Genomic DNA, 21536 nt, shown 5'->3' with positions numbered 1-21536 from the left:
GACCAAATTTCAGCAAACATGCAAGTGACTACATGAAAATCAGCAGCTAGGAAGAGGAGAGACACAAAGGAGGGGCTGCAGATAAAGAACAAAAGACGACGTCCTACCCACATTATTGGATAGCAGAGATTCCAGGGAGCACAAGGGCTGGGCAGAGAAGAGAGAAGGAAAAGCTCCAGGGACATCCGGACTTCAAAGATCCAACACACACCAAATGCCTTTGGGTTTGGGAGGTTATTGGGCTTTGTCTCATCTAACTTGTACTGCTCTGTCACAAGCTCAGAGATGAGTAGATTCCCAGTGTTTCAGCACAAAAACTATGCAAGCTAAATAGCTGAAAACATGATGATGTACAAAAGGAAAACAGTGCTTAAGGGATGCTCAGATTATGTCTTTTTTTTTTTTTTTTTAAAAAGTGCATTATGGCAGTAAGATAACGGTATTTGTATTTTGGTATTTTACCTGAACAATTCATAAAATACACATGTAATTATTTTCTTTCAAAACAGCATCACTATCAAACAAGTGGGATAGAAATGAAATGTTAAAAAAAATGAATTAAAAAGGTTTTAAAAAGGTTCACTGACCTGTGCATCAACTGTTATTTATTTGAGGTGATAAAACTGAAAGCTGTAACCTTCACACACAAAATTTCACAGCCAAACATTATAAAAGGTAAACAGCACTAAATAAAGAACAGCAAAAAAACTGTTAGCAGTAAAATATAGAAAGTGACTTGTAACAAATGTCAGTGCATATGCTTAGAATGAATACAGGAATGATATCCATCACAAACTGTGGATACATTACTTTCTTTGTAATCATTGTTCAATTTTAAAGATGCTCATCCGTTTCTCCTTATTCCCCCCTTTCCGGAAACTTCTTTAAACAAAAAAGAATAAATAATTTTAACATTCAAGAGTTCTTAAGTTTCTTAGTTTCATAAAGATTTCCAAACTGAAGCAAAGATGGAGGCTTGAACTAAGAAAAAAATCCATGAAAAACATCACAGAGCTGAACACTGTTCAAACTCTCCCCCAGTACAACTTCAGCAACACCACTGACTATAGCACAGCCTCCCATGGCCAGAACATATCAACAAACGTACAGGGGGAAGGATCTGGGGTGTGGAACTTAAAGCACACTGTAATGTTACCTTTGTGGATGAATTCATATCAAAAGGTGAAACAAATAGAAAAAAAAATATGCAGACTAGTCTGCTGAAAATTCTAATACAGAAAACGGTAACTGTCAAAAAACTATGAATTGCAGATACAGTCTCAGTCTAGAAATATTTGAAGGACATTCTTTTTTTCCCCCCATTCTCTTTCATCTTTTTTTCTCCTCCCGGCAATGCTGTGGTAAACTTGTTATCTTTATTGTTCCTGCCATTTCTCAACAAATATATTGTTTAGTGAATTTAGTAAATATTGTCACTATTTACTAAAACAGTGATTCCTTCCCTCAATGAAGATGTGTTTATCTAAGAAAAACAGCGACAGCAGAAGCAGGCCTATTCAAAGTTGATCATTACCTCCCCTCACAGCTTTAACACTAGCACATTTGCATTGGTTTGACCACTGGCCTTCAACAGAATGATGCAGTTGTATGTTTTTCATTTGAAGCTGCTGGATTTCCAGTGTCTGTGATCTGATTATGGAAAATGTTAAACACAACAGCAAACTAAGTCACTGGAAGCTACGGAAACATTTCTCTTGAATCAATACAGCAATAGGGATCTGGTAGAGGGATCCCTGGTGTAGAAGTCAGGTCTTGAATTCTAAGCCTGCTTGATCTACTTAGCAGCCTTTTCTAATCCCAGCTGTTTGCCCAAATGAAAAATAAAAATGACGGGAGTCGTAAGTGGCCCGGGTATTGGGTAAACCTGCTCAACTTCCAGATGTGTCTGAGAGAATGTGTCAGAGCTCAGCCAGAACTTGGCAGAGAGACAAAAAAGAAGAAAAGTTTTAGTGAGTTTCAGCTTACCTCCAATCACTGGTATACCCCAAATTAGTGACTGCTCTTGCATTTCTAATGCACTTCACATTCTTCAGTAATATACAGAGCTTACTACTGCCCCAGAGACCAGTAAAAACTAATGCCTGCGAAAGTTAAATGGGGCAACAGAAAGCAAGTAAAACAGAAAAGCCAATAAAACAACTAGTAATTTCACATTCTGTGGAGAGTCTACATTGCAGAATTGAAAGGATTCAAGCCTTGCTAGGGAAAAAAACGCTGAGTAACACTTTCTACCATCAATATCTGACATCTTCTACACCTTCTATACTGAGTAAAGTACTGCACAAATGAAGAAGTTCCATAGCAAAATATATATATATATATATTAACTGAGCATCCAATCAGAGACTTTCATAATGTTGACATCCAAGATGGCAACACTTAGAAACACTTGAAGGCCTGCATCCCCTCTCTTCTTAAGCTTTCTCTAACTTTGGGCAGGTTTTCCATCTCATGCACGATGTGGTCATAAGAATGTGCTTGTTTGGGGAAGGAGAACATATGTATAGTTAAAGGTGGCCTTAGGGAAGAAGAATGAGGCCATTTGGGGGGAAAGTTTTAGTTCATGTCAACTTGAAGTGCTCGCCTGGGACTACAGGAAACTTACCCTACACCAAAAAGTCAGGCTTTGCTGATCTGCTGCCATCGCAGCTCCCTGAATCAGCTTGCTCTGGGGTAAGACAAGCTTCAGCACTCACAGAGAGGATGGGGAAGGAAGCAAGCAGTTGCAGCAGTTTAAGCCCTTATTGCTCCTAACAGGTTTGCACAACTTGCTTCAAACTTACCAGCTCCAGAACAGGACTCAAGGTCACTTCTGCAGTCTGCCCATCAATTAAGCTCAATATATTCCCAGAAATCCACCTTCACATGCATCACATGTTAGGAAGCCAAACAACGTGCTTGAGCCTTTCTTCTGCAATCGCTGCAGAGCTGGTAAGGACTTTGAGCACAGAACTGTAAATCAGGTATCTCAGCCGCCACCAGTAAAACTACTAGAGCTCCTTTCTCAGCATTCTAAAGCCTACCAAAATAACGTTGGTTTAAACCAATATGAAAGTTTTTAAACAGATTTTCAGGTCAGTTCGACAACTCAGTTCCAAACTGAAGTCACAAGGCAATTCTGTACTTAAACAAACCTTACACCACATTCCACTTACCAGTTTATGTTTTAACAGAAGGATTTCTTCTCAGCATTGCCCAACAATCAGGTAACTGTTCTCACATTCTCTTCTCAATTATAAAAAAATATAACAGATTTTAACTTCTTTATCATTCCTCTCTTCAGCTCCATAAGCATGAATAGAACGGATTTCAAACAAGAAAAACAAAAACCTTCTTTTACAAATGCTCAGAAAAAAATGGTTTTTGGCATCACCAAATGGCAAGTTATTTTGATTCATGCACAAGGTTGTTAAAACAAGATGTTGCAGAGTGCTACAAGACTGGGTCAGTATTTCAAAAGGAACATATACATAGCCAAAGGAACCAAAACAAATAAAAAGTTAGCCTTGCTGTCAAATCAGAAGCTACCCACTGCAAGATCACCTTGTCAACAAGCATCTAGGCTTGCCTCAGACTAGTTAAGAGGACATCCTGCCATTTATAGCAAAGTAACACATTGACATCAGCTGTATTTGCAATGCATCCATGGCTAGAGCCATCTGAGACAATGCATGTTTATAGACATGGAAGAGGGATGCGCCATCTATACTGCGTCAGATTTACACTTTAATACGTAGTCAGGAAAAAAAAAACAGGAACAAGGTGGATGAGTTATTAAATTACAAATCGAGCTTAAAATAAAGCACTGGATAGAACAGTTAAAATTTCAGAGTGACCTAGTAAAATAATGATAAAAGAGAGGGCCAGCTGGCATATATATGGGAATGTTAAATAGAAGTTAGACAGTTAATAAAGGTAATATTAAACCACAAAAGTAAAGAAATACAAGGGGTATTTCTACAAGGGGAAAGGGTTCTCTAAGTACATTAATAAACTATATAAAATGCAATAGGCACTCTTTATATTGTTATTAGAAAAAAAGACAGTTAGCAGAAAGAAAATGTGTAATATTAAAGATAACCCTCAAACTTAAAACTTACACCGCAATGAAAGGATTTCTTCAAAATTTGGCAACTTACTGAGTGATATTTACATAGCAAGTCTCCCATCTACCCCCAAAAGAAATCATTTAGAGTTTATAAATAGCTTTCTCTAAAAGGATAAACACTTTCTTCCGCTTTTATCACATTCCTGTCAGCAAGAAAAATGTTCAATTCTTCTTACCATTTCAACTTTTTTTGTCTTTTTCTGAATCCTGCCTCTCCAATACTGCTGCCATGGTTTGATCAGCCATCATCATCTGCTTTAACATAACGTACGTGCCATCTGTACACACACTTCATTCATACTTGTCAAGGAGTTTTGTTTTCCATTTCCCCTATGAGCACTCACTGACAAATTTCCAGCCACAACTTTTAAGAAGCCTTCCAGAGCGGGGAGTTGAGGAAACACAGACAAGCTAAATACTTGCCCATAGTCAGGCAGCAAGCCACGTCTTCGCAGGCAGCAAGGGTCCCCTATTCAGCGGACACATCCTTCATTCAGGAATTCGTTGAACCTGCGGTTCAGGCTGCGGGCGCCAAGACTTTGGTCCAGAGAAACAAGGTCTGCCCTCGTGCCACAAGTGGTATAAAGATTTCTCTGCTGCTCCGTATGGCTATGTCCCTATGCTAGGAAATAAAACAGAACAGAGCCTGTTTTCCAGCCACAAAACACAGCAGCACTATGCAGCCTGTGCCCACATCGCTCATCTCTTCTCTTGGCAAGAGATGGGAATGGATGGGCATCACTCCCCACGGCATTTTGGGAACCCTCCCTGGCTTTCACTTCTCCCAAACCACATGCAGCCAGTGATTAAAAGAGTATTAGTTAGGTATTGGTCAGAGTTGGACACTGAAAATTATGGACAGTTACAGAAGTAGAGCCTGAGCCCACCTCATATCTGTGTTTAGCTGACACCTATAAACACAGCACATAGCTCCAATGAAAGTCCAAAAAAGGTTTGAAAGAAACAGGCAATCTACAAGGACATTCCTACCCACAAACAGCCTATGTGAAAGTTCCTACAACAGGCCAGACTAGCCTGCTCTCCATGGCACAAGCACGAAGCCGTCAGTCGCACGGGGAATGCCCCGTTCTGCAAACACTGGACACTGCGAGTCACCCATTCGCTCTGGCCTTTCGAAAGCGCTTCCTGAGAGGACACCTCCAATCCCAAGCCCCTCGCGTTCATAACCATGAGCTGAAGGACTCAGAAACCCACTTCAAGATTCCAGACTCCCAAGAAAGGTGCTTCCCAAGTGTAGCCATCTCAGGAGTCTTCACTGGTGAAAACCAAAGTCTGAAGAAGCAGGAATGGTGAGACACAGCCACATAAAACTGTTTTACTTCCAAGCACAGGGCACACAGGAACTTGGTATGATGAAACCCAAGCATAACGGCTAAGGCAGTGCCTGTTGAGAACAGATTACTTCAGTTTCCTGTTACATCAAACAGTAACTTTCATCAGCCCTAGGTTTGCGGAAAAAAAAAAAAGGAAGAAAATCCTACTGACATCACACTTAGGGCTGGGCAGAGAGAGGCAGATGAGGAAATACAATGAGTCACTGCAAACACAGAGCACATAGGAAGGGTTTTCTAACTGCTGTGCAAAATTTGGTCTTACAAAGAAGAGAGATACCGGCAAAGCAAACTACACAAGAACTAGAGTAACAGCAACACATAGAGCAAACAAATATCTGCGGAAAATGAAAACATTGTAAAAAGGACAGGGAAAGAGACAGGCATACTGTGGGAAGGGAAAAAAATCCACAGAGAGTTCATCAATCAAGAAGGAAACACCAGCTAAAATAAGCTGATGGGTGGGCAAGGAGGAAATAATATGAAGCAGAGAAGCAGATAAGACAGAGAGAAAGCGAGCGATGCAGAGACAAAGCACAGGCAACAGGGCTACGTGCCAGCAGAGAATTCACTCAGGAGAAGTTTCCAAGGTGTCCGTAAATGCACTAAAGAAACACAGAAGATAAATACAACAACAACAACAAAAAAGTGTTAAGCAAAAGAATGATTTATCATTAACAACCAAAATGTGTTAGGAGAAAAAATGCTAGTGAAATATAAACTAAGGCTTATAACTTTTTTAGAGAAGAGTAGCTTTACCAGTTTCCAAGTAAATAAAATGGAGACACTACTGACGAAATACAGTGCACAGAGAGAGCCTGAACAGTGAAGAAAACCATAAAGGAATGAACAGGACAAACACTTGGCCATCATAACTCAGACATGTTATACTCTGAGTTAGGGTACCCAGTGTTGCAGAAATTTTACTAAAATACTCAGGGCAGAAAAAAATAGTATTTTTCCTGCCAATTATAAAATTTCCCCACGGGATGAAGCAAAACAAACTATATAATCAAAGGGACAAAGCAATGCAGAAATGTCTGCCATTTCACGAACATAATCCAAGACGAGTCAGAGTGCAATTGAAGACGCAAGGGTTTTCTACAACGTCGCTACAACTTGGGATCTCAAAGTTTTCTTTCCTTTAGGAACTATTCGTGGCTTGACATTAGGGGATTTTTTCGACGCAAGTGGAAGGGTGAGAGGAAGGAAGAATGCTGGAATTATTAACAGCTGAATAAACTTTGTTAAGTACGGCTACACTGCACCGGAGGCTGGGCACGGGGCAGCGGCCGGGAGTCAGATCAATAAGCACCAACAAAAGCACTAGACCTTCACGGTTTCCAGCAGGAAGGTGGATTAACCCGTCTCAAATTCTGACCGTCTCTTCTTTGGATCCTTGCATCAAAGACTACTGTTACTACTGCTGCTGCTATGTTGGCTTTTTACTATTATTATTATTATTAGAACAGTAATAACACAGTGAGTAATATCCAAAAGCCTTACCTTTTGGGTTTTTTTTTTTTTTTTTTGAGCCAGAACTACTTCAGAAAGCCTCCAAATGATAGAGAACCCCCAGTTCTAGTTCTACGGAGCCATAAGATTTGGCATCTCTTAGTAATTTTACATTTTACAGTTAAAAATACTCATGCACACTAAAATTTGCTATTGATGCATTTTCCAAAGAATATAGACTTCAGAAACAAAATTATATATATATATACACACACACATATATATCTATATCTATCTATCTATATATATATATTTCTCTATATATATATAGATATACAGTTTCTACTTTCCTAATGCCTCCTATGACAAGACGCTTATGGACTGAGAAAGTATGGAGCAATTTATTGGGAAGATATGTAAGACCAGCTTAATTACATAATAAAGGAGCTCCCTGTTAAAATGAAAATACCGTTTTTGAACTAATAAAAAGCAATCATAGTCCTTCCAAGGCTTTTTTAGCTAAGAACACAACTAATTTACATGCTTTTCTTCCAAACTAAAAATATTCTCAGTGCACACTAAAGAGCAATCAAGTTGCCATAAAAATTGAGAACTTGTTAACCAGATTGTTCTTCTCCCTCTACAAACATTTTATGAGCATTTTTGGATTGCTTGTTTTTCAATAAAATCAAGACTGTGAGTCCATACCTGCCTTTTGAACTCCTACTGCCTATTCAAGCATATAACAGATCAATACATTAAGTCTGGCATGGCAGAAGTCAAACTCACCTAGAAATACCAGTGAAGCTTGTTCTTCCCGTACTAATTATGACAGCCTGACAGAAAGCATCGATTAACCAAGGGAAATATGCCACTTTCTTGATTTTTTTAAACGGCCGAGCAGAGACAAGTTACAAGGAGCCTAAACAAAAACAAACAAACAAAAACCTCCCAGGATGAAAACCCTGCTTTCCCATCTTGAAACAAATCGGATGGAAAAGAGAACCACCTAACAGAAGAGGTCAACGCGGAGCCTTGACTCAACGTTCGGGTTCCCCACTCAAGCACACCATCCTGTCGCGTCCCACCAGAGGACGGCGCTGGCAGAGCTCCCAAGCCCTGCAAGGAGTCGCCCGTCAGGCACTAGGTGGCTCTTCCAGAGCGCGCAGCATCCAGGCCAGCGCAGGCGAGAGGACATCCCGCACCCACACTGGGCATCACAAAGCAGAGCTGAATCATGTTAGCTGCAACTGACACCCCTGGGGGAATGCAATGACTGCTTTCCAACCATACATAAAACAACCCTTGTACCCCACGTCCCCAGTTAGTTATTGAGTGGTACAAACTCAAAATGCTGGTGAATGTTACTGGACATTGACATACTGAAACTTGTGCCTCGTGAAACCGTTACATCTGCGCACATTACTTTGACTGAAATCTTCGTAATTAATGAGAAGCCTGCACTAACCATCCAGCGACTGATAAAAACATGCTAGTTTAAAAAACAAAGCTAAAACTTAGATTTTGTCACAGCCGCTTTTCAAAGTTGGATGGCAAATTTGTTGCAACAAATGGAATATATGATTAAATATTTTGGAACAATATAGAAATCACTACTTTTATGATACTTGCTGGCAAATAGGCAGCCCATACACCAAAAGAATCATTAAATGCTTTTAGAGCTCAGATCTATGCAAAATATTACAAAAATGAGGACATCTTTCTATAGAACAGGTGTAAAATTATTTATCCTTGCAAATAGTGTTTTTCCATTTAACAAATGTAAACTTTTCTGAATGTTAGAGATTGAAATCAATACTAATTATCCCAAATCTGATAAAACAGTAAGAGAAGAGCAGATTTGGTAGCAGAATTTGAGTACAGGTACTTGTGATTACAACAACCAGCAGAGGGAGTATAAAAACAAAACATAAAAACTCCAAACAGCTTTTTCTCTTTTTAATCTGTTTTAATTTACGATTCAAAGTTTCCTTTAAAATTAAAATGGTGCAAAAAGCGCAAGTTCCAAAACATGAAACAAATATCCCATTTAATTGTAAACTATTAAGCTTGATTAACAACTGTATTAAATTTGTAAGCCCCGCTTAAAAAAGTACCTCACACACACAGTGTCTCAATTATTTTAAAAATATGAAACTAAATTTGTTTCAGGTGCAGTACATGCACCTATTTGTACTAGGCTACAGTAAAAAATCTTGAAACCAAATAAAAGGTAGCACTAATCTGAAAAATACATGATTTAGAAGTGATTAAGCCAAATATTTATCCTAGATCTTTAGTGCAGGTGAAGGTTCAGATGAACATTTCAAAATCAAGTCGTGCAGAAATAAACACCCATCTTATCTTTCAAGTTTTCACCAGATCCAGCTGATGGAAGTGGCTTAAATGCCAAAAAAAAAAGGAGGAAGGACAGAAGCAGAGCTGATCGGAGACTTCAGCCTTGTTCCAAAACTTTAAATGAACAACCACCCTATTCTAAAAAGTGAAGAGCGTCATCCAACTCCGTACTTTATCCCACTCACCATTACTTAAAATGCAAATCCATTTCTTCCACAGTGCATCCTAAATAAGCAACAAGCCTCTGGAGAGTTAACTCTGAAGGATTTACCTACTTTCTCAAGGCCTGTGAGTGCTGTGCAGCCTCAAGACAACAGGCAAACACGGAAAACGGAGCTGAGAAGTCAAGAGGACAGAAGATTAGTTATTTTAAGTGTAAACTACATGCTTCACAGACTACGGTTTGGGAAAAAAAAGAAGTCTTACATAAATGCATATTATTTCAATGTTAACTGCTCACGCCCACAGTTTCCATCCCCTCGGCTTTCAGTTCTGTTTATTTGTCCGTTTTCCTCCACTTTCTTCCGAAGGAGAACAGCAGTGCTTCAGCGTGGGACACACGCAGCTCCTGTACGTTCACCGGCACGTTACAAAGTGCCGGACCTGGGGGGCCGCTGAACGACATCGTGAACCGTCACAAACTGCTGCTTCCACGGGCAGCTCTGCTTCTCTAGTCAACACGGAGCCAGATCCCTAGGGGTAAAACTGCCTTCCGCATCGGTATCTGAATTTTAAGGAAGATTTATTTACAAAATCAATTTACATCTACCCTTACGTGTGATTCACTGCTAAAATCAGCATTTGACTTGCAAAATCTTGATTACAGGTAGTAAATATACAAACCAAGAATAGGAGGGTTAAGTCAATATTACCTTTTCAGTCAGTCCAGTAAAAGGAACACTTTCAGCTTTATTTAAACTATTGCCACTTTTCCCTGCTACAAATCCCCTCTACATACACTTTTCCCTCAGAGTTTTACAGTTTTACAAAGTCTTTAAGTCTGTCACATTTCAGCATAAGATAAACTTACTGCATCACAAAGAAAAGCAGGCAAAACACGATTTTATGCAAAATTATCAATATGCCAGTAATGTTCACAAGGCCCATCCTGTAAAACACTCCCACCCATGAGGAGACTCAAGGGACAGACTAAACACTAGCATATTTAATAATATTGCCACACCTGCATCTCGAGAGACCTTGCTTGCAGAACAAACATGGGATGCTCTCGTGGAGACAAGACGTCTCACAAAAATTTGAATGCCTGGCAACTCGCAGTACCCTAATTATGGCAGAAACCCACTGCGGAATAGATCCAGGACTGTAGATATGCTTCCTTGACACATTGTTTTGCACTAAATTACACACTTAATAGATTAGGAACAACCACACACACACACGGGCTACACAAACTTCTGCATTCTCATCCAGCGCTTTACTCAGAATTGTAAGAAAATTAAAAGCAGTCGACTGCAGCATAAACCGAATGCTGCTGAATTCCAAATTTTAACAAGAATAATCTAAGAAAAAAATGGAGAATCTGACAGTGCTGTAGGCAAGTAGAAAAAAGGTCCAGGAAAAAAAGGAAAATACATCTCCAGCAATTTCATTGCTGTACAGTCTTAAAAACTCTGTTAGGTCACTTCTCATTCTCCCCTGTGAAAATATTTAGACTTCCCTTGTAAAAATATTTAGACTTTTTTGTCCCCAAAGTATAACAGCATATACGTATGGGTACGCATATGATTTAGAATCCGAAATACCATTTGAGAACCACTAAGAGTTATGAGACACAGCGCATTATCTGTATTATTCTACATGATCTCACCCTCTTCAAAGCAATAATAGTCTTCCTGTTGTACTGTAACCAGTATTGTGTACAGTACTCCAAACACAGCCCAACAAGTGCTCTTTGCAATAGCCGCACTGTTACTGAATAGTATCTTGTTTGACTTCCCTCCACTCCACCTCTTTTTTCAGCCCGGTTTCCTAAGGAAATCAGACTTATGCAATCACTTGGAGGGTGTACACACTATGTACGTATCCACACTCATATGTGAATCTCTGCCTGCCTGACCTTACTAACACCTCTTGAACCCCTTGGCCAGTTTCAGTCACGTCCAGTACTGGATTAGAGACCTCAGATATTTAAGTTCTTGCAAGTTTCACAAGACAGGCAGCAGAGGACAGAAAAGTGGCTGCACAGAGCGAGCGGCTGCATGTCTTGTTAGAGATGTCAGAAAGCTCGCAGGGAAAAGAGCTGCTCTGCCCCTTTCCTGCCTGCAGGAAAATCTTCAGTCAGAGGTCACTATCAGTCAAACATGAGTTTCTTCTTTTCAAGTGTTCCTAAAATTGCTTAAGTTGAAGCCATTGCTTCTTTTTAAACAGTGTGTGTACAGAGCTGCTGTTTTCCATGTCTTCTTTTTCTTGGTCTTGATTGTCGTGCATGACACGTTCTCTGGCTCTGTCCCTTACTCTCAAAGCCACTTACTTTTAAAAATCGGTTGTACTACATCCACAACTAGCATTCCACGCTTCTCATATGAAAAAAAAAGAGGAAGACACTACAAGAGATTAAAAATCTCTCGAGATCCTAAAAGTAAATGCATACGTGGCATAATCAACTATTAAATAGCTTTTTTAAAAAAAAAAAAAAAAAAAAAAAAAGCAATGCTTCAAACATAAAACTCCCTTTATACACCTCTCCCATACAACAAAACACAACCAGGCTTGTAGGCTATTACACTTAAGCAAGCTGTACGGCATTAAGACAAATAAAGGTTTCATCTGGCATCTCTGCAACTTCTGTCCCCTCAAAACACCTACGTGTGTGGACTGAACGCTATTTACCTGTATCCAAAAAGCCATGCAAGCGAAGGCACGCCAAGGGATTCAAACAGCCGTGGGGACGCGTTAAGGGATAAACCTCAGCTATAGCCCAGTATTAGGTGAACCACCCCCAACCAGCCACGGCTGCTCACAGTCATCCTGAGCACCAAACCACGAGATGCCGACGGACGCCGGCTGGCCCGGAGCGACGCCAGCGCGGCCGCCACCCCCCGGGCCCGCGGCCCCCGCGCCGGCCGAGCGCGCCCCGGGCCGCGGGGCTCCCCGCGCTGCCCGCCGGCCCCGGGGCCCCGCGAGCGCCTCGGCAGCGCCGCCGGGGCGGCCGCCGCGGAGCTCCCCCGGCAGCCGCCTCGCTCGCGCAGCCGCCGCCGCCGCCTCGGCGGCCCCGGGCACGGCGGCAGCGGGCAGGGAGGGACGGAGGGCACCGCGCTCGGGCTCGCCACGGCGTCGCCGCCGGCGGGAGGGCCCCTCGTTGAGCGCGCCCGTGCCCGCGGCCGGCAGGAGCACATGGCTCCGCTCCGGCCCCTCGGCCGCTGTGCGATGCAGCCGCGGCCAGCAGAGAGGGAGGAGACGCTCCATGCCGGAGCCGGATCAAACCCACCGAATCTGCATGCGCGTGGCAGCGCTGACAGGAGATGCAGAAAGGAGCAGTGCGTGCCACCCATTTCCGTCCCCATCCGCTTTTCTGTCACGGCCGAAACCATAACGCTTCCTCGCTGCAACTTCACGTCAGAGAGGGGCACGGTCTCCATCCCCCTGCGTGCCGCTCCCGCTCGCATCGCGAGCCACGGCGCGCGCTCCGCGGGTCGCGCCTGACGCCCCACGGCTGCGCGGCGAGGCGGCTCCCACGCGGCGCCCTCGCGCGCAACCAGCGCCGCCTTTGTCCGCGCATCCCCGGCGCGCGCCGGCCCCACGCGCGCCCCCGCTTTGTGCCCTCGCCTCCCCGCGCACAAAGAGCCGCGCGGTGCTCGGCGCACGCAGCCCCTCGGCGCCCCCGGGCAGGGCGCTCCGGTACCTACTTGTGCTCAAGAAACAGTCCGTAAACCTCCTAAAGCAGCTTGCAGAATTAGATCCATCTTCCATGTCTGGCCCTGGGAGCAGGGGAGGCGAGGAGGAGAAGGAGGCGCCTCTCTGCCGCTGCTGCCGCCTAGGAGTCCTGCTCCTGCCGGGGCCGTCGCCTCCTCGGATCCCGTCGCCGCGGGCTGCTGCTGCAGCACCGAGGGAACTGCAGGACCACGGGCGAGAGGCGGCCGGGGGAAGGAGGAGCCGAGGCTGGTGCTGCCGGGGGCCGCCGGCTGCGGAGCGGAGCAGCGAGCCTTGGATGGAGGAAGAACAGAAGAGTCTCCTCCTGCCGCTGCCGCCTGGATGGGCGATCAAGTGAGCTGCTGCTGCTGCTGCTGCTCCGCCAACATCTCTTCCTCCTCCTCCTCCTCCTGCCGCTCTCGCTGCCTCTCCTCCTCCTTCCCTCCCTTGGAGACTCGTGAGGTTAAAGGAAGACGAGGAGGGGAAACGAGGAGGCGGCGGCAAGAAGTAAAAAGAAGATGGAGAAGCGGAGGAAAAGGAGGGGATTAGAGCGAGGAGAGAAGCCGCTGCCGCTCCGGGGACGATGCCGGCGGAGGAGGCTGTCCCTGCAGCGCGGCTCCCGCTGCTGCTGCTGGTTGTTAGGAGGAGAGACAGGGAGCTGCAGGCAGCCGAGGCGGGGGGAGGAGGAGGAGGAGCAGGAGAGCGGCCGCCGCCTCCACCTCCGCCGCCCTGGCCATGGGAGTGGAGCGGGCGGCAGCCGGAGCGGCGCTTTTCCCTCGCTGCCGCAGCCAGGGGGGCCAGGGGGCGGGATGAGCGCCGCTCCTCCGGGTTGGACATGCGGCCGCTCTTCCCTCCCTTTCGCGGCAGCTTAAGGCAGGACGCGCGGCGGCCGCCCCGGCCCAGGCGCGGCGGCGCGGGGAGGAGGGCGGCGGCGCGGGGAGGAGGGCGGCAGCGCGGCGGGACGAGGCCGCCGCTCGGCCCTGCGCTCCCCGCGGCCGCCGCTTTCCCCGCGCCGCGGCCGCCTGCCGCCCTGGCCGCCTCCTCACGTTCCCGTTCGCCCTTTAGGCTGCCGGGGGAGGCGACGCCGCCCGCCAGGCGGCTCCGAGCCCCCTTCCGAGTCCGCTCCTCTTCGCGCTCCCACCTGGCCCTCGAAGCGAGCGAGACGCCACCGAGCCGCGTTTGCTGCCGCGCGGCACAAACGCTGCCCGGCGCGCGCGGCTCTGCGGCGCGGCGGCCGAAACCGCCGCAGTGGCGCTGCCAGCGCCGGCCCGGCCGCCAGAAAAACGCCCACTGGCGGAGCGGCCGCTTCCGAGCTGCCTCCTGCCCTCCCGCCGGGCGCTCACCTGCGGCGGGCGGCACGAGGAGGGACAGCGCCCCGCACACGCCCCCCGGGCGGCCTCGACGCGCGGACGGTGCCCGGGAGCGGAGCGCCCTGCGGCGACGCCGCGGCCCCGGCCCCGGTGCGGGGGCAGCGCCGCGCGGGGCTCCCCGCCGGGCGGGCGCGTGCTCGCCTCGCTCCGCGCACACGGGCGCGCTGCCCCGCGCACCGGCCCGGCGCCGCCGCGGCCCCTGCGGCTGCCCCGGAGCGGCCCGCCCGCCGCCCCGCAGCCCGGGCACGGCCCGCGGGGCTCCCGCCGCGCAAGCGGCCCCGCGGGGCCGCCGGGGAGGGCGCGGGGCCGAGGGCGCCGCTCGGAGCCCCCGCGGCCCCTATTTCGTTTGCGCCCTAAATTCGCCGCGCCGCGGGCGCCGCTTACCTCTGCGGCAGGGCAGGGGCACCAGCGCGGCCATGCCCGTCCCGCCGCCTCCGCGGCGCCGAGCTGCGGGACCGGGGGAGCCGCGCGGGGGCCGTTGGCCCGCGCGGCCCAACGGAACCCGGCGGGACCGCGAGCAGTGCCCGGGCGGGCTCGCCGCGCTCCCGCCGGCTCGCAGCGCTGCCCGCTCCGCCTGAGGCGGCTCTTCCTGCCGCAGCAGAGCGGGGCTGCTCGTGCCCCGGCCCGGCGCTCACCTGGCCGGGCCGCGCTGCCCTGTCCCGAGCGGGGCAGGGGAAGCCCCGTCCCGAGCGGGGCAGGGGGACGCCAAGGAGGCGACGACGGCGCCGGGCGGGATTTGCCTTCCCCGCGCCCGGCGGCCCCGGCGGGCAGCGCTGCCCGGGGGCCGGAGCGGGCGCGGCGGGGGCCGCAGCGCCGCGGGGAGGGTCGCGCCGCCCGCCGGACGCCCCGGCTCGCCCCGGCCCGCGCTGCTGCGCGGCGCCGCTCGCCCTCGCGGCCGCTTTCGTTGCCCGCCCGCCCGCCCGCGCACGCACCTGCGCCCGCGCGGGGTCCGCGCGCCCCGGGCCGCCGCCGCCGCGGGCTCCTGCGAAGTTTCCGCGTCGGCTGCAACTTAAAAACGCCTCTTCTGGCGGATTTACGGCTCCTCTAAAGAAAGAGCAACACTCACTTTCAGCTTTCAAGGCATTCGCGAATCTGAGATAGAGTATTTCGGGGCTCTTTGAAAGTGAGGCGCTCGCTCCAGCTGGAAGTTCAGAGTCTCGCTGTGGAGCTGGAAGGCTGTAAAATAAGATGTTTACCTGAAACCATAAAGTTTTCAAGTTAAAATACGTTTTCAGCGAGGGGAGCGTTCTGCAACAGTGAGAAACAATCCACGCTGTCTGCAAAAAGTTTGAAATGCCAGAACAGATTAAAGACTCTCGTTAAAAACACACACAAAACAAGCATCCAAAGCAGCAAAAACGTCGGAGAGGGCAAGTTTTACTAAACTGCTTTCCTCTGCATGGTTCTTAAAATATGTTTTTACCTAAAAGTCCTGAATTGAAATACAGAGAGCTGCATCTGCTTCTGTGATCCATTTTCTCATAATCCATTTAACCTTATCAATACAATTTAGTAACTTAAATTTCATATATTTATCTCAGACAATACTGTGCTTTTCTTTCCTTAAAGCCAACCCTTATTTACCAGCTCAACATATAACTGCTTTTCTCTCATAACTGCTGAAGAATGAAGACATCCAGCAAATATTTACATTCCCTCAGAAAAAGCTTAGCTAATCGGAACAAAACTTCAGTGAATTGCACTTGCAGCCTGTTTGTTTAGCTACATATCATGAGTATTGGAGATTTTCTAATAATAAAATGTTTAAATTGAGAAATTATCAATTGAAATAAAAATGGCAAACTACTCACCTGAAACAAATGAAAGATAGTACTTTATATAAATCAGTCCCAAACTGTTTCTGTCAATGTCAGAGTAAATTACTGAAACTTTGCATTGCTTATTTGGCAAAATCTTGTTCAACTCTGCTAAATTCCCTAATTGCTGTTAATCTAAACTACGACTTATAAAATATCACTTTCTCAAACTGTACTTTTTTGTATTTATGTATGAATTATGAGTTTCACATAGATATGTCTATGTTCAAAAAACAGACAAAATACATGTTGATTTGTGACAGAAATCCCCAGATACAGATATGAACGTTTGTATTTACAAATAACCTTTAATCTGGAAGCTCTTTACTTAATTATTGACAACTGATAGCTGATTGGTCACCTGCTTCTTGAGGAGGAAAGCAAAAGAGATTATAAAAGAAACACTAGATGACAATGAAAAATAATTTTCAAGATGCATATTAGTAAAAATATACTGATTTGCAAGCAATCAGGCATGCTTGGTGACATGTAAGTATCGGGACGAGTTAGCAGTCCCCCCCCCCAAATATTTGTAAATGTTAGTTTTCATTGTTCAGTTAGCATTACACAGTTTCCATTGCCATAGTGAGATGGTGCCACTGATGTAACTGTGGTGCTAACCATATATCTGCTTAATTTACCAGAAAATTCTCACCCACTCCAACAAATTTTTGATATGCTTTGATACATCATCCCAAAAATGGATTTAAAAAAACTCTGAAACACAAATAAATGCAAACTAAAACAGTTTTATGCATCCATTTGCATTGCATGCAAGACTTCTATTATGAATGCATAATGTCAGTGGAACAATGGACTAAATATATATATTTGGCTGTATATGCCTGTGTAAGTACATTATCACAAGAGCTCCCCAGTTGTTTTCAGTGAAGTCATCAGGAGCTGTAGCATGCATTATACTGACAGGAAAAGGCCTATTTTGAAAACAATAATTTGGTAATACATAAAGGAAAATACTTGAAAAAAAATCAAATTGAATTATAACAATTTGTTTTGTATTAAATACAGTTTAAGAACAAGCACGTATTCTTCCCCTATTCTGTCTACTGCTGTGGAGGAATGACCGTGGCTCATCTTCCATTTGGCCCCACTCCTTTGCCCCAAATCCTGTCTTCTCACTCATTATCCTTACATCCTAAGAGTCCCCTCTATGCAAGCGTGATCCATTCCTTGAAAAAAAAGTCAGGGAAAGACGGATAGAGTATGGGGAAAGGGAGTTTAGAAAGAACTGGGATGATGGCAGTATAGCTGGAAACAACCAGCTGAGCGTGGGTGAGGCAGGAGGGGCCCCCTTGAAATAGGCACCTTGCACGCTGCTGCAAAGCAGGGCTGCAGCAGCACACGGAAGACTGCGGGCAGCAAAAGCACAAAGGCAGCTAAACCCCAGGCTCGAGAGCTGAGGAAATACAGCCCCAAATTAAATCCCGTATGGAAAGATCCTGGGCAAGTTAGTAAAAATAATTGCATTTTTATAAGGATTTTCTGCTAAATGACCTCACAGAATAGAGTAATTATTACCCAGCTACTGAATCGCTATCACAGTTTAGGAACCTACAGGCAGCATATTTTTCACCAAAGTATTTTTCCATAAATCTTGAGAATGATTTATATCAAACCCTCCTTCATAAAGGATTGCTTTTACGAGGGCTTATTCACCAACACTGAACACACGCAATGAGCCACTTTGCTCAAAGAGCGCAGGTCAACCATTTTCTCCAATTCCTGCAAATGCTCATACGAGCAGCCTCCCTTCCACAAGGATATTAAGAGCAAGCAGGAGCGTTGGCAGCCTGCAAACGTTGCTTGCACTGCTGCTCATGCTAGCAGCCATGTTGAAAACGCTTGGTGGCTTTGGGAATTACCTAGTCCGGATGCAGAGGAAAGCCTGCGTGATCCAAAGCGAGCTGCGCTGCGTTCAGCAAAGCAACGGCTCTGTTTAGAGACAACTGACACACAGAAAAAGAAAGAAGTAAATAAATATATTGTTTGTTCAGCTCTGCTCACGTCTCTGATTTCTACTCTGCAAGGATCCATGTGAAAGGTTATGCAGCTGGAACTACATAATAAAGCTTCTGTAGAAGTGACATACTATCAGATATACGAAATGCTAGCACATTTAATAAAGCTGGTGAAGACGATGTCTTTTTCTGGCAGACCTTTTTGTTTTGTTTTGTTTTCCTTTTAGAAAAACACAGAAAAACATTGCAAATATTTCAGTATTATTTTATTATTTTCCAGGTGAAAATTGCAATTCTTTATGGAAAGAAGATACATCATGCACAAGATGAGCCATAGTGCTACACAGTAGGTTGCAAGAAAACTCAAAATACATATAAATTTTTAAAGAAAACAAAGAGTGCCAGCTTACAGAGGGAACGCTTTACATTTCATTTTCCTACTAATGTATTTGGGTTTGTTTACTTTAAAAGACTATGGAAGAGGCTAAGAAAAGCATAATAATGCTATGTAGCATTTTGTGCAGTCCTGGGTAACACAAATATATTTATTGCTTTGTCGTCGTTGTTTATTTAGGGGGTGTTCACAGGAGGAAACAGTTGTTTGAATTTAAGCTACTTTTGTCAAAGCAAGAACATAAAAACCGCCAGAGAAGACTCTTGTTGATATAAATCAAAACTTCAACAGCTGTTGTCTTTGCAGAGAGATGTACATCACAAGCCAAAAGCACCACAGACGCTGCATTCTCATTGGTATAAGAACTGTCTTTGGACTCATGTCCAGCACAACAGGATCCTGGCCTGGGACCAGGGCCTCTTAGGTAGTAATGAAATACAAAGCGAAAGCAGCATAGCCGTTGGCAGGGTGGGCAACAGCACTGCCATTACCTAATGCTGTTAGAACAGCCATTTTTAGTGCAACAAAAATAACCAAGGTTACTCATATTTTGTAATCTTATCTTTCCATTTTCATATTTAAAAAAACCCCTACAGTTAATTTATGACTGAAAAGCATCCAGTTACAATTTGCTATTTATCTGGTAGAGAGAACAGAAATAAAACGCTAATATTGAGCTTCTGCTCCTTCACCTTAAGATGTGCTTCTTACTAGCACATCACACATTCAATACACTGCCACTGTCACACTAGGGATGCCAGCTTCTCTACATAACCTTCTCTTGCAACCCCGTTCTTCTTTTTCCTGAATTTCCTAACAGTGAAAAGTAAGTAGACTTCTCCCCAACACATTTGGCACACTTGTTGAGATACCCTCCAGCCTCATTGCTGGGAAGGTTATTGCTGGGAAGATCTTTGAAGCTCTGAGGGTGAACTGCAATCATTAGCCTTCAGAGTTAACATCCTGATCAAAGACTGTAAGGAAATGCCTACCTTTAGCAACCACTGTCTATTTATATGTCTTCTAAGACAGTCCTAGCCTATGTATAGCCTACCCTAGGATGTTTTTTTGACCTGTTTTTATATCCAGAAGCTTGCTTGCTTACTCTTTCCTTGTTCTCTCTCACACACATACACAGAGGTAGTATTTCTCCAGCTACAAAATCAAGATAATGAAACCAATTTTCTTTGTCAGTTAACACCAATGTGTGCAAAAAGCATGCTAAAGGCTTGGGTATTACTGTTATCATCCCTGAACAAATATGCAAAGCTAGACCTTTGCCGACAAGCTTATTTGATTCAATATGATTCTCCTCCTCCAAAAGTAGTCCCACCTGCCACGCGCTTGGCTACTCACTCTCTTTTATCTCCCAGCCTACTTCATCATCATTATCTCCCTCGCCGTGATCCAGCAGCCCCGTCACACCGCCAAGTTCCTGTCCCTCCGCACAAGGCATCAATCCTTCCCTGCGGGTCACCGCTCTTCCCCACGCCGCCACACGTACGGAACTCAGCAAACACGCAGCCAGCTGGCAGCATCCCTGATGTCCCAGCTGCAGCAAGTTCCTCTCCCACCTTCCCCTTGAGCCATCAGGGGCTTTCCCAGGAACAGTTTGGTCCTACCCCACTGCAGCAGCACCCCGGGGCCCCTCAGCCTTCGCCCAGGCCTTAGGGTGCTCTGCAAACCTTGCTCTAATCTGGAGGAGAGATCATCCAGAGACTCCTTATGCTCCACCAGAAGCTTGCAGCTCCTTATGAAAGGGGCTACCGACAGGAAGAGAAGAGCTGGCATAATTTTGGGTAGCTTTCCCATGGATTTGGCTCCCATGGAGACAGGGGGCCAAATCCTCTCTTCACCTTGTCTTGCGTTTCCCGAATGAATGATTGGGAGACCAAGTGGAGGCCATGGAGGTCAGGCAGAATAGACAGGATACATCCTACCGGATACCCACCTGATAATAAGGATCAGCAGCTACTCCAAAACAGCCCAGAAAGAGCAGGAGCAAAAATAACAATCTCTTCATGAGCTTTCCTTAAAAAGAAAGTCTTAAAGTTACTGACATGAGTCGCGTTCAGGCCAAGAAGTTTGCTACTGATGTTACTCAAGTAGGATAGAGGTTTTGAAAGACTGACTGATTAATTATACATAAAATGAACACAGTAGTAGTTACTGGAAAATATTGCAACCACATCCAGAAAGAGAAGACTTAGGTATCTAGCAGATTTTTACAAATAGTTTATTTGAACTGATTACATAATATTTTTCATTTCTTTTTCTTAGACACATACCTTGCCCCTCCGAGATGAAAGCAGAAAAGAAAGCAAAGTTTCAGCGTAAGCCACTGGAAGCAATCTGTACACTCTCCTTACATCAGCTTTCCCTTGCTGGACATTGGGCAAGGATGTGAAACCTGCACCTGGGGATCTGTTTTCCAGACAAAGCAGCAATGCAGTTCCTACCTAATCGCATAACTCAGAGTCCCTAAACAGTGGAAGCTTTCAGCAATCCCTCTAGTTTGCAGTTTCTAGAAGCAGAAAAATAAAATCGTACAGAACTCCCAACACCCAAGTAACATCAGACTGTCTCCACATCTGATCTGGCTCAAGCACACAAATATATTCTATTTATTCACTTATTTAATAGAGATTGACATCCAGACTAAACAGGCCATTAATTGAGGAGCAACTCTGGGTTTGTTTCTGGAGAAAGGGTTCCTTTGTAAGACCATAAACCTCCCATTTAACCTAAAGCTTTCTGTGGGGTTTTCCACCCATGGCTACCCCAACCTAAGATGTGGTTTAATTGGATGTGG

At 45.7% G+C, this 21536-nt stretch overlaps 1 protein-coding gene across 1 annotated transcript in view; it reads right to left on the bottom strand.

Moving 5' to 3' along the window:
• Window positions 1–14001, bottom strand: part of PDE10A (phosphodiesterase 10A) — a 171949-nt gene extending 157948 nt beyond the window's left edge. The window contains exon 1 of the mRNA XM_088532990.1: window positions 13161–14001. Coding sequence (XP_088389116.1) covers window positions 13161–14001 — 841 coding nt within the window. The remainder of the gene's footprint in view (window positions 1–13160) is intronic.
• Between the last annotated feature and the right edge of the window lie 7535 nt (window positions 14002–21536).

The sequence above is a fragment of the Tinamus guttatus genome, unplaced genomic scaffold (genome assembly GCF_059628265.1).
Source record: "Tinamus guttatus ecotype Peru unplaced genomic scaffold, ASM5962826v1 Tinamus_guttatus_pri_ptg000473l, whole genome shotgun sequence".
NCBI classification, from domain to species: domain Eukaryota; kingdom Metazoa; phylum Chordata; class Aves; order Tinamiformes; family Tinamidae; genus Tinamus; species Tinamus guttatus.
This window is presented reverse-complemented; position numbering and strand designations above follow the sequence as displayed.